The sequence below is a fragment of the Capra hircus genome, chromosome 26, assembly GCF_001704415.2.
Source record: "Capra hircus breed San Clemente chromosome 26, ASM170441v1, whole genome shotgun sequence".
NCBI classification, from domain to species: Eukaryota; Metazoa; Chordata; class Mammalia; order Artiodactyla; family Bovidae; genus Capra; species Capra hircus.
In genome coordinates, this window is record NC_030833.1 from 438,510 (window position 1) to 450,979 (window position 12,470).

Here is a 12,470-nt window from a genome sequence, read left to right on the forward strand (position 1 = left end):
TTGGTAGAAACGGCTTTATTAGAAACTGGAGTGCGTGAGCGCGACATGCAGACGGGCGCGCGGGGGCCGAGGCGGCCACTCCCGGGGCAGAGCCGGTCTGGCTGGAGTGCGTGTTCACGCGGCCGCTGAGCTTTTGAGTTCAGTGCTGAAAACCCAGGAGTTCATCTGCAGAACTGAATTCTCACATGAAAGCCACGTCAGGGCCAGGCGTGCCGCACGCCTGTCGCATTTCACATATGCAGGAGCTAGGTGTCGGGAACGAATATATACGTGGGAAAACACCCTGACGTTAGAAACTCAGCGTTTTATCAGGTAATGGTTTTCCTTGTAATACTACTAGCTGGTTGTGCCAAAGAATCACTAATCCTAAAACTCAAAAGAAGAATCTCGGGTCTCGCGGCGATTTGCAACGTAAGGATGCTGGTGCCTGGGACGGTCCGGGGCGCTGGCCTCCCTGCCGCGGGTGTGTGAGGCCCAGCCCTGGTCCCCAAGCCGCTGGCCGAGCACGTCCTGCCTGCGCTGGGCAAGGCGACACCAGCAGGCCGGTGGAAACAGCCCTGGGGAGTGCTCAGTGCCCCCGAGGCAGCAGGCGCCTCTCCTCTCCGAAAGCACAGTGGCAGCCAGCCACGGGAGGCAGGCACGGGTGTGCGTGTCGCATGCACGGGTGCTGAAGGCGTCCGGGACCACCCCCCAGGCGCCCCCCCCCGCAGCGGGGTCGCAGAGGGGCCGCTGAGGCTGTCTTGGCTTTGGAGCTGCCATCTGAGTCCTGTGCCCTTGGGCGCGGGGCCTCAGCACAGGGGAACCCGCCCCACGGGGCAGTGCTCTCAGTGGCGAGCGGCAGGCACCGGGGCCATGGGGCACGGGGAGCGGCCGGTGGGAGCTGCGAGCCACTGGCGGGCAGCAGGGGGTGGCCGGGTGAAGGCCGTGAGGCTCGGGCACCCCCACCCCCAGGGCAGGGCGAGCAGCCAGCGCTTGGGACAGAGGGCGGGATGTCTGGCGGGGGAACTGTGAGCCCAGGGCTGGGCTGCGGCCCCTGGAAGCCTCAGGGCTTCACATGGAAGGTTCCAGAACCCTTGGAATCTGTCGTTAGCAGGGGACCAGGGGTCCGTCTTGGCCCTCCGTCATGGCAGACACCGGCAGACTGACGCAAACACTGCTCGGGGGCACCCGGGTTACAGACCGAGGGGTGTGAGGCTCTGGGGGCAGGCTGGGCGGAAGCTGTTCGTCTGAGAAACATAATGAGCGTCCGGGGGTCGGCTCCTGGGAGCCTACTCACTCCAGTCTGGTTTACATCTCATATCTTTAAATTTTACAGTCAGCCTCCCGGTGCCATCTCCGGGTCCGTGTCTGAGCCTGCACTCCCGTCCGATGGCCCTCCTGGGCCGCGGGGGGTCCCAGTCCACCCCGGGCTGCCGCCTCCGCTACTGGAACGTGGCTCTCATCCTCCGCAGCTTGTCCTGAATCTTCCGGGAGTGCTTCTCGCTGGCCGCCTGCCGGGGGCCCGCCCCGCTGTCCGCTGCCAGCACAGTGATGTCGGCCCCGCTGAAGCGGGCGATTCTCTGCTTGAGCTGAGACTGCAACTTGGGGTCGGGGGCGAACGTGTAGGGGTTCTCCTGGAACGCGTGGACCTGGCTCGCCACCTTGGCGATGTTTCTGTGTCGGGAAGAAATGGGGCGTGAGTTTGCGCGCGTCTCGGGGGCGGTGTTGCAGCTGGTGGGCACTGGCCAGTCCCAGCCCGGCCGCATCAGAGTTCAGACCGTGAGGGGCCAGTCTGCTGTTCATTCACAGGCCAGACCTCATTTCAGGGCCCAGGCGTGTTTGTCCACCTGCCCTGCGTCTGTCCATCCCTCCCTCCCTCCATCTGTCCGTCCACATTTCATTCCACAAACGCTGACTGGAGATGCGCTGTGTGAGGCCCGGTCAGTGCTGAAATCCCCACGATAAGGAAGCGTGAGGCAGCCCGAGGCGGCAGACGAGTGCACGCGGGTTAGTCCATCCGGGCGGGTTTGGTGCTCTGCGCTTTGGCCTGGCCCCGTTCAATGACGTGGGGCCCAGGGAACCGTCCACGCGGGGAGCTAGCCTTTGCCTTCCAGAGCTGGGCGTCAGGCGGCAGCTGACACCACCGGGCGTCATCCGGAAAACGGGGGCCTCTGAGCTGCAGAGGTTCTGCCCGGGGAGGCTGTGGACCCCAGACACGTGCCCACCCTGGTTTTGGGTGAAGACGTGGTGTGTTCCACGCGAATGCCTCCATTGTTAATGAGACAGGTGTGCAAACACACGCGCCCGTGAGCCGTGTCGGGAGGAGCACACGTGAGCAGAGCCTGGCCAGGCCCTTTCTGGACTGTGGCCTTCCCTCAGTGCCCGCTTCCCCGTTGATCGCTGTGGACCTCTTGCAGTTAAGTATGCCTTGTGGATAATACTGTTATCTCTAAACTACTATTTTCAGGGACTGAAGGGGTCTCGCAGGCACAGGTGGAAATGTTGGGCTCCGTGCCCCCTGGGCCCTGCTCACAAAGCAAGGCTGCTGTCCTTGACCCCGAGGAGGCTGGACCAGCCTCCACCTGACTGCAGTGTGAACGGGCAGGCAGGGCAGGGTGGAGAGGATGGAGCTGTGGGAGGGGGCGCTCCTTGCAGACCCGCTGGCCCTGAGCTGAAGGCAGTGTGGGCCTGGGGCGCTGTGGAGGGGCAATGTGGCCGGGAGCCCCTGGAGAGGCTGGCCTGGGCCTGGATGCTGAGGGGACTGGTGCCGCACAGGCTGAAGTGGGCAGTGACCCTCTTTGGGGGTGTCTGAGTCGCTGGTGGGGTCACGGTGAGGGTGGTCGCAAACAGCGCCCAGTCTGTGCCTCCTGGTGGGTCCCCAGGGGTGCCAGCAGCTGAAGGGACGGGGGCCTGACCAGGGGTCCGACAGGAGAGCAGAAGCGGGACAGAGGGAGGAGGCGGCTTCCAGGGGCTGGGGGGCGGCTGCACAGAGTTGGGGTTCAGGGTGTGCCTGCTCTCCCAACAGGAAGGGAGGTTGCAACGACCTTCGACCTTGGGGCGGTGTTTGGGGCCACGGATGCCAGCAGTACGGGAAATGTTTACCCCGCACTTGTGGAGAAGGAGGCAGCTGGGAGTCACCTGGAGGGAGCGTGTGGCAGCCTGGGCCAGGGTGAGGGCTAGGTGGGGGCATTCTGGTCCAGGCCTCAGAGGAATAGGAGGGATGGGGAGACCCCTCACCTGGCTGGCTTGCCTGTGGGCCCCTCACCTGCTGGCTCATCTGTGGGCCCCTCACCTGAGCTTGCTCACCTGTAGGCCCCTCACCTGCTTGCTCACCTGTGGGCCCCTCACCTGAGCTTGCTCACCTGTGGGCCCCTCACCTGAGCTTGCTCACCTGTGGGCCCCTCACCTGGCTGGCTCACCTGTGGGCCCCTCACCTGAGCTTGCTCACCTGTGGGCCCCTCACCTGAGCTTGCGCCACCTGTGGGCCCCTCACCTGAGCTTGCTCACCTGTGGGCCCCTCACCTGAGCTCGCTCCACCTGCTTGCTCACCTGTGGGCCCCTCACCTGAGCTTGCTCCACCTGTAGGCCCCTCACCTGCTTGCTCACCTGTTTGCTCACCTGTGGGCCCCTCACCTGAGCTTGCTCACCTGTGGGCCCCTCACCTGAGCTTGCTCCACCTGTGGGCCCCTCACCTGAGCTTGCTCCACCTGTGGGCCCCGTTGGTCATGGTGAAGCCTCCCGTCTCCAGCTGCTGTATGTGCATGGCCAGCAGGTGGGCTGAGGGCAGGGTGGGCTGGGCCCTGAGGCGCCGTCCTTCCATCAGACACAGGCTGTCGCTCTTCAGGAAGACCTGGGACCCAGACGGGCATGGGGTGAGCAGGGACAAGGGGGCATCCCTGGTGCCCAGCAGGGCTGGCCAGTGCCATTTGGTGCATGGGGCACCACACCCCAATTTGCCATCCAATTCAAAATGTCCCTTGGCTCCCGGGCTGGGGGTCCAGGCTCTGCAGCGTGTGGGCACAGGAGGAACACTGACTCCCCAGAAAGACATGCGCTTCCTGCTGCTGAGGTGCTGGTTCCAGAAGCGCGCTGAGGAACACCCACCCTAATGAGACAGCGCCAGGCCCCCGGCTGCTGTCAGCCGACGACGCACGGGAGCCGTCCCACTGGCGGAGCTGAGCCTGGGCTGGATGCAGGCTGCCCCTGGCGCCTCGGCCCGTCAGCCAGAGGCTGTGTCCTGGCCGACCGTCTCTCTCGAGGGGCAGTCAGGAGGCGGTGGGCTTGGATACCCGCACCCCCAGCGGGAGTCAGACCCATAAGGCACAGTCGGCAGGGAGGGCTCCTGGAGCACCCCTGCCTCTGCCCGTCCCACCACCCGTCACCCGCCGCCCCTGGGGGGATGCGAGCTCCCGGGAGCTCACGCACACCGATACCTCCACAGCTTTCAGCTCCTCCATCACCTCTGCTATCTTCGCGGGCAGAATTCTCCAGGCCTAGAGTAAAAGCGCGGGTGAAACCCCGGCCCCGCGGGGCCCCCCTGCCCGGCCGCGTGGGGGACCCACCGCGCACTGGCGCACGGCCGCGTGCTCCAGGCCGCCCAGAATCTGCATGGCCGTGGCGAAGTTCCTCCGCTCGTAGCAAGACTTCGCGATCAGCAGAAACTTGGAGAGCAGGGTCACTTGCAGCTGAAACCAGAGAACGAGACACTCGCATCCCGAGCTCTGAGGGGTGCAGGGCAGGGCCGGCCTCGGGGTGGGTGGAGCAGGCGGCCCACAGGGACGGGCATAGAGGCAGGCCAGGTGCTCACTGTCCCCTGGACAAACCTCGGCTCAGGAGAGACGGGGGCAGCGGGGCACGCCTGGGGGGGGGGAGGGGGGCCCACAGGGGCCCAGCGTCTCCTCTGCCCGGCTGGTGGGATGGGCTTGAGCTGCCTGCTTCCACAGGGCAGAGCGGTGGGTCGGCTGGGAACCCCCAGCACCACCCCCCACCCCCGAGGGAGTCTCTGCCCACAGCCCAGTGCAAGGCCCCTCAGTCAGTGCTTGGATTTCACACGATTGCAGTGACTTAGAAGATTCTGGAGGATTCAGCTGACCCTCATTTCAGCCGCGGACCGTCGCCACGGCCAGCACCATCCTTCGGGGGGGACACCACCTGCGACCCCACCGCACACCCTGCTGCTGCGCTTGGCCAGTGCCCGGGTTCCGGGATGGCCCAGGGGTCACTCAGCACGTGGCTGCCCGCTGCCTGGCGTGAGAACAGTTACACGCCTGCTTCTCCCGCTGATGTCTTTTTCTTCGCAGGTCTGGACAGACGCAAAGCAGGAGCCCCCAGCCACTGCAGGCAGAGCTGCCCCACACGGGGGCCGGCCTCGGGTGCTGGGGTCTTGTGGCGGTCTCCTCGGGCGGCCAGCCTCTCTCGCCCCCGCCAGGCTCAGCACCGTGGCCTGTGTCCCTGGCTGTCCCCACGTGGGGCTGAGTGACAGGCCCTGGCACGGGCAGCGGGCTGCATGGTCGGTCCATTGGCTGTTGGTGGGCACGGGGTGGCCTCCTCATCGCAGCTGCTGTGTCCCGTGACTTCTGCGCCCACTGCTGAAGCCGGAGGCCTCGTTTCCCTTTGTTCCCACCGTCACTCGTCTAAAACAGGGCTTGCCTGGTGGCTCTGCTGGTGAAGAATCCGCCTGCGATGCAGGAGGCCTGGGCTCAATCCCGGGCTGGGAAGACCCCCCGGAGAAGGGAAAGGCTGCCCACCCCCGCGTTCTGGCCTGGAGGATTCCGAGGGCCGCGCAGCCCCTGGGGTTGCAGAGGCGGGCGCGACCGAGCGGCTCCCTGTCAGACGCTTCCCTTTCTCTGTGCCCCTGTGCTCCCACGTCCCCAGGGGTGGGATCCGATCGGGGTGAGCTGCCACCTCTGAGGGCTTCTGTTCAGCTCAGTTCAGTCGCTCAGTCGTGTCCTCTTTGCGACCCCATGGACCACAGCACGCCAGGCCTCCCTGTCCATCACCAACTCCTGAAGCTTGCACAAACTCAGTCCATCCAGTGGGTGATGCCATCCAGCCATCTCATCCTCGGTTGTCCCCTTCTCCTCCTGCCCCCAATCCCTCCCAGCATCAGGGTCTTTTCCAATGAGTCAGCTCTTTGCATCAGGTGGCCAAAGTACTGGAGTTTCAGCTTCAACATCAGTCCTTCCAATGAACACCCAGGACTGATCCCCTGTAGGACGGACTGGTTGAATCTAAGAGTCTTCTGCAACACCACAGTTCAAAAGCATCAATTCTTCAGCGCTCAGCTTTCTTTAGAGTCCAATTCTCACATCCATACATGACTGCTGGAAAAACCATAGCCTTGACTAGACAGACCTTTGTTGACAAAGTAATGCCTCTGCTTTTTAATATGTTGTCTAGGTTGGTCCCAGCTTTCCTTCCGAGGAGTAAATGTCTTAATTTCATGGCTGCAATCACCATCTGCAGTGATTTGGGAGTCCAAAAAATAAAGTCTGACACTGTTTCCACTGTTTCCCCATCTATTTGCCATGAAGTGATGGGACCAGATGCCCTGATCTTAGTTTTCTGAATGTTGAGCTTCAAGCCAACTTTTTCACTCTCCTCTTTCACTTTCATCAAGAGGCTCTTTAGTTGCTCTTCGCTTCCTGCCATAAGGGTGGTGTCATCTGCATATCTGAGGTTATTGATATTTCTCCGGGCAATCTGGATTCTAGCTTGTGCTTCCTCCAGCCCAGGGTTTCTCATGATGTTCTCTGCATATAAGTTAAATAAGCAGGGTGAAAATATACAGCTTTGACGTACTCCTTTTCCTATTTGGAACCAGTCTGTTGTTCCATGTTCAGTTCTAACTGTTGCTGTCCTGACTTGCATACAGATTTCTCAAGAGGCAGGTCAGGTGGTCTGGTATTCCCATCTCTTTCAGAATTTTCCACAGTTTATTGTGATTCACACAGTCAAAGACTTTGGCATAGTCAATAAGCAGAAATAGATGTTTTTCTGGAACTCTCTTGCTTTTTTGATGATCCAGCGATGTTGGCAATTTGATCTCTGGTTCCTCTGCCTTTACTAAATCCAGCTTGAACATCTGGACGTTCACATTTCACGTACTGTTGAAGGCTGGCTTGGAGAATTTTGAGCACTCCTTTGCTAGTGTGTGATGAATGCAATTGTGCGGTAGTTTGAGCATTCTTTGGCATTGCCTTCAAGATTGGAATGAACACTGACCTCTTCCTTTCCTGTGGCCACTGCTGAGATTTCCAAATTTGCTGGCATATTGAGTGCAGCACTTTCACAGGATCATCTTTCAGGATTTGAAACAGCTCAACTGTAATTCCATCACCTCCACTAGCTTTGTTCATAGTGATGCTTCCTAAGGCCCACTTGGCTTCATATTCCAGGATATCTGGCTCTAGGTGAGTGATCTCACCATCGTGATTATCTGTGTCATGAAGATCTTTTTTTTTGTTTTTGTATGGTTCTGTGTATTCTTGCCACCTCTTCTTAATATCTTCTGCTTCTGTTAGGTCCCTACCATTTCTCTCCTTTATTGAGCCCATCTTTGCATGAAATGGTCCCTTGGTATCTCTAATTTTCTTGAAGAGGTCTCTAGTCTTTCCCATTCTATTGTTTTCCTCTATTTCTTTGCACTGATCGCTGAGGAAGGCTTTCTTATCTCTCCTTGCTATTCTTTGGAACTCTCCATTCAGATGGGTATATCTTTCCTTTATTCCATTGCTTTTCGCTTCTCTTCTTTTCACAGCTATTTGAAGGCCTCCCCAGCCAGCCATTTTGCTTTCTTGCATTTCTTTTCCATGGGGATGGTCTTGATCCCTGTCTCCTGTACAATGTCATGAACCTCATTCCATAGTTCATCAGGCACTCTATCTATGAGATCTAGACCCTTAAATCTGTTTCTCACTTCCACTGTATGATCATAAGGGATTTGATTCAGGTCATACCTGAATGGTCTAGTGGTTTTCCCTACTTTCTTCAATTTAAGTCTGAATTTGGCAATAAGGAATTCATGATCCGAGCCACAGCCAGCTCCCAGTCTTGTTTTTGCTGACTGTATAGAGCTTCTCCATCTTTGGTTGCAAAGAATATAGTCAATCTGATTTCAGTGTTGACCACCTGGTGAGGTCTGTGTGTGGTCTTCCTGTTACATCCTCTGGCTCAGCTTTTGAGTTCTGACCGTTTTCTGAGAGCAGAGTTTACGTGTCGAAATCCGTCTCCGGTTGTTCTGACGGCATAGCGAGCCACATGCAGTGTGGGGACCGTGTGTGTCTCAGGCTCGGTCAGCACGTCCACCCCGGGCGCTCTCCCTCATCCCTGCCTCGTGCTGTCCCTGCAGACCTCACACCGCCCCGTGAACAGCCCTCCCTGCATCCTCTGCTCACAGTGACACTGGTGCAGTCCCCTGGCCGCCCCCCCGGGTGGGGCTGGAGATGGCTCTGGCCTGTGCCCGGGGCACCGGTGCCCCCCTCAAGGCACCGATGCCCCCCCCACGTCCCCCCAAAGCACTTGGAGGCCCGTGTGATGCCCTTGATGGGGTGAGCGGAAAGTTGCAGGTTGGTGTCGCTCAGGAAGACATCAAGGATTGGAGCAGATGGGGGCGAGGGCAGGGTCCCGGTGCCCACGTCCTGGCACAAGTGAGGAGGGGTCAGTCTGTCAGCTAATAAACCTCTGAAGTTGGAAGATTCTCCCTGCAAGGGGAAAGACTGGGGAACTCTGCGTGTGTTGGTGGGCCTTGGGGCTTCGTCAGGGGTCGGGGGTGGAGGCCGGGGAACCGCGGGGGCCCTGCCTTGAGTGCCCCTAGTGCTCGCCTGCTCCAGGGGCTTCAGCTTGGGACGCTTCCGTGCACCCCCAGCAGAGGGGCTCGCCCAGGGAGGTGCCCTCACCGCTGGCACCCCCGACCCTGTGCTGGGGCTGGAGCCTCAGGCACCGACCTTGGAGGTGTGGCTGGTCACGATCTCGGCAGCAACCCAGGTGCTGACGTCATCAGCGCTTCTTAGAAGCTGTAACAGGTATTTGTCCTGGACGTAGTTGGGCAGAAATAAGCTGCAGGTTTTGGCTGACAGAGACTCAGAAGAGCTGGCCCTACGAGAGATGCAGGCACGGGTCCGGCACGTCCCAGCCGGGGCACGGCAGCGCTGGGACCCCGAGGAAGGGGGTGGCGCCCAGCCCGGAGCCCTGAGGCATTGCCCATTAGCCAGTGTCTGGAAAGGCATTCATACCCGGCGGAAATGGCCGGGTGGAGCCCTCGACCCCCTTGGCCACCGCAGCGCCCCCAGCTCGCGACACTCACTTGGGGACCGCTGCACTTTTGTCCGTGACGCCCAGGGCCCGTGAGTTTAGGAAGTGGACGGGGTGGCACTTCTGAAACAGCTCCTGCCAGGGATGAGGACACAGGGCAAGCAGCACCCCGTCTCAGGGCTGGGGCTCTGGGGGGCTCCCCACGTCCACCCGGCAGCGGCAGGGGGTGGGCAGCCGCTGCGTCCCTGTTCCTGCCGTTGCCTGCCGGGTGGCGGGGCCTGGGTCGGCGGGGGCTGGGGAGGGGCACCTAGGGGCTGACCGCCCGCCCAGTTCTAGCAGGAAGGGCCCTGTGCAGGGCAGGGCAGGGCGCCTCCCGCAGGCCATGTGGGCCTGGCGCCCCCACCTGCTGGAGCAGCGTCAGCTGGCTGAAGAGCTGCTGGGTGCTGTACTCGGTCAGGAAGTAGGGCCCCTTCTCGCCGGCCTTGGTGTAGGGCCCGTAGAAGTCCTCCAGGAAGCAGGGCTTGGGCAGGGCCGACGCGATACTGTACTGGCGCCCCTTGTGGTGGGGCAGAGCCAACCCGTTGCCCCGGGAGAGCCGCCAGGGGAAGCTCTGCAGGGTGGGTCCTTCGGGTCAGGGCGGCCCAGGCGGCCGGTGGCCGGGGGCCCCAGCTTGGCTCAGATAGAGCCTCGGGGCAGAGCCCTGCCTCCCGCCCGCGGCCGCCCTGACCCCGGGATTTCAGCGGCTCCCCTGTGGACAGAGCCGTGGTGCTGCCTGCACGCATCATGGTGAGGCCCCCCCCGAGACCCTGCCCCATCCCGGCCACATCCCACCCTGCCCTTGGCCCAGGGTCAGGGCGGTGGGGCGGTCTGAGCCCCTGGCCGGCCCTCTCGTCCTTGTCCGGGGCTGTGACAGGAAGTGCCCGCCTCACCGGGCTGCTGCCCCGGAGCTGCAGGACGGGGCGCGCGCCTCTGCCCGCCTGCTGCATATACGGGCATGCGCGTGTGTCCCTGTGGGTGTCGCTGCGCCACGCGCGGGACTGGTGCCCATCTTCCCGGGAAAGGCCGCACCTTCCGGGAGACGGCGTCCTCCGAGAGCCTCTTACACAGGGCATTGAGGGGCCTGGCGTCCTCCTCCACCTCCTTGGGGTCCTCCAGGTCCGTACCACGCAGGGTGCCCTCGGCCCGCCGCTCACTGCCCACCTCCAGCAGGCCCAGCAGGTGCTCCACGGAGCCGTCCAGGGGCAGAATCTGGGCAGAAGCACGTGGGGTCACCTACCGCCTCCCGGGGGGTGCGTCCCCCCCGCCCCCCGCCTCACCTGGGAGGAGAGGTAGTCCTGGAGCCTCCCCAGGAGCCCGGCATTCCTCACGAAGTCCACGGCATAGCAGTCCTCCAGCCAGGCCTGCAGCAGGCAGAAGCTCCGCCTGTAGACCTTGGTGAAGGTGGAGGTGGGCTCCTGGTGGGCCCTGGAGGCAGAGGAGGCCTGAGCCGGGCAGGGCCCCCTGCGCCATCCCCAGATGGGACAGGGTGGGGGAGCGTGGCTCTGTCTTTAGAGGGCACCTAAGTCTCTCCCCATGCCGCCCGCCCGCCTGGGCATGAGAGGGGCTGCTGCAGCCACCGCCCCCTCCAGCCTGCCCCGAAGTTGGGAAGGTGTCCGGAGCAGTGGGGTGGGCAGGGCCTCCGTGAATCCCCTCCCGGGGTGCCCAGCCTGAGCTTGTGCGGGCGTCTGGGGGCAAGGACAGGCCAGCTCAGAGAGGGCGAGAACACGTCTAGCACCGCCCACCACGCCCTCCTGTGCTGACCCTGCCTGCCGGCTGAGGCCCTTGGGATCCCCCATACATCCTCCAGTCCATGGGGGTCCCACCTGCCTTGCCCCCACCCTGCTTCTCCCCCCCCGGGGGCATCAGTGGCCGCTCCTGGCCCGTCTGCACCCCCCTCTCCGCCGCTGTCCTTGGCCTGGACCCTGGGGTACCTGGACAGGGTGCTGCTGATGCGGTCCAGCAGGAAGTGCAGGAAGTCGTGGGGGCTGCAGAAGTAGCGGAAGGTGTACAGGAACTGCTGCACGTAGCCCTCCAGGAAGGCGCCGCTGCGGGGGGCGGGCGTCAGCGTGGGCCGGCCGGCACCCGCCCGGGGTGTGCGCAGTGTGCGTATGGGTGTGCGTGTGTGGCTGTGTGCACAGATGAATGCACAGGGGTGTGTGTATGGGTGTGCGTGTGCTGAGTGGACGTGCGGGTGTATGGGTGTGAGTGTGCAGAGGTGGGTGTGTATGGGTGTCAGTGCATCTGTGTGTGCAGGGGTGTGCATGTGCAGATGAGTGCCTGTGTGGGTGTGTGTATGGGTGTGAGTGCGGCTGTGTGCACTTGTACGTGAGTGCAGGTGTGTGTGGGGCTGTGTGCAGAGGTGAGTGCACAGGGGTGTGTGCACTTGTGAGAGTGCAGGTGTGCACAGGTAGGTGTGTGGCTGTGTGTATGTGTATGTGTGGGCGTTGGTGTGTGTGCAGGTGTGTGCACTTCTGAGTGCAGGTGTGCACAGGTAGGTGTGTGGCTGTATTTGTGTGTGGGCATTGGTGTGAGTGTGCAGATGAGTGCCTGTGTGGGTGTGTGTATGGGTGTGAGTGCGGCTGGGTGCAGATGTGAGTGCAGCTGTGTGCACTTGTGCGTGAGTGCAGGTGTGCACAGGTAGGTGTGTGGCTGTGTGTATGTGTGTGTGTGGGCGTTGGTGTGTGTGCAGGTGTGTGCACTTCTGAGTGCAGGTGTGCACAGGTAGGTGTGTGGCTGTATTTGTGTGTGGGCGTTGGTGTGAGTGTGCAGATGAGTGCCTGTGTGGGTGTATCGGTGTGAGTGCGGCTGGGTGCAGATGTGAGTGCAGCTGTGTGCACTTGTGCGTGAGTGCAGGTGTGCACAGGTAGGTGTGTGGCTGTGTGTGTGTGTGTGGGCGTTGGTGTGTGTACGGGTGTGTTTGAGTGCTTAGATGTGGACACGAGAGTTCTGTGCTGGAAGCACTGGCTGGACCACCAATCAGAACCAATGAGCCGGGGGTGTGAGGTACTGATCACATTAGAAATTCCTCAACATTTTCAGTCTGAAGACTTTTAAATTTCATTTTTTTTAAAGGATTTTTTTGCCTGCGTGACACGGCATGCGGGACCTAGTTCCCTAAGCAGGGAGCGAGCCTGCGCCCCCTGCATTGGAAGCTTGGGGTCTCTACCACTGGACACCGGGGAGGCCCCTGAAGACTTTCT

General features: G+C 61.6%; 1 protein-coding gene across 2 annotated transcripts in view; it reads right to left on the bottom strand.

Annotated features, from left to right (window-relative positions):
- Positions 1 to 12,470, bottom strand: part of KNDC1 (kinase non-catalytic C-lobe domain containing 1) — a 54,609-nt gene continuing 42,139 nt past the window's right edge. For both annotated transcript variants that reach the window (XM_018041677.1, XM_018041676.1), the window contains exons 21-30: positions 11,202 to 11,315; positions 10,548 to 10,695; positions 10,300 to 10,479; positions 9,635 to 9,841; positions 9,284 to 9,366; positions 8,925 to 9,075; positions 4,542 to 4,664; positions 4,413 to 4,472; positions 3,672 to 3,829; positions 1 to 1,653 (exon numbers count right to left, since the gene is read on the bottom strand). In XM_018041677.1, coding sequence (XP_017897166.1) covers positions 1,422 to 1,653; positions 3,672 to 3,829; positions 4,413 to 4,472; positions 4,542 to 4,664; positions 8,925 to 9,075; positions 9,284 to 9,366; positions 9,635 to 9,841; positions 10,300 to 10,479; positions 10,548 to 10,695; positions 11,202 to 11,315 — 1,456 coding nt within the window. In that variant the 3' untranslated portion in view covers positions 1 to 1,421. The remainder of the gene's footprint in view (positions 1,654 to 3,671; positions 3,830 to 4,412; positions 4,473 to 4,541; positions 4,665 to 8,924; positions 9,076 to 9,283; positions 9,367 to 9,634; positions 9,842 to 10,299; positions 10,480 to 10,547; positions 10,696 to 11,201; positions 11,316 to 12,470) is intronic.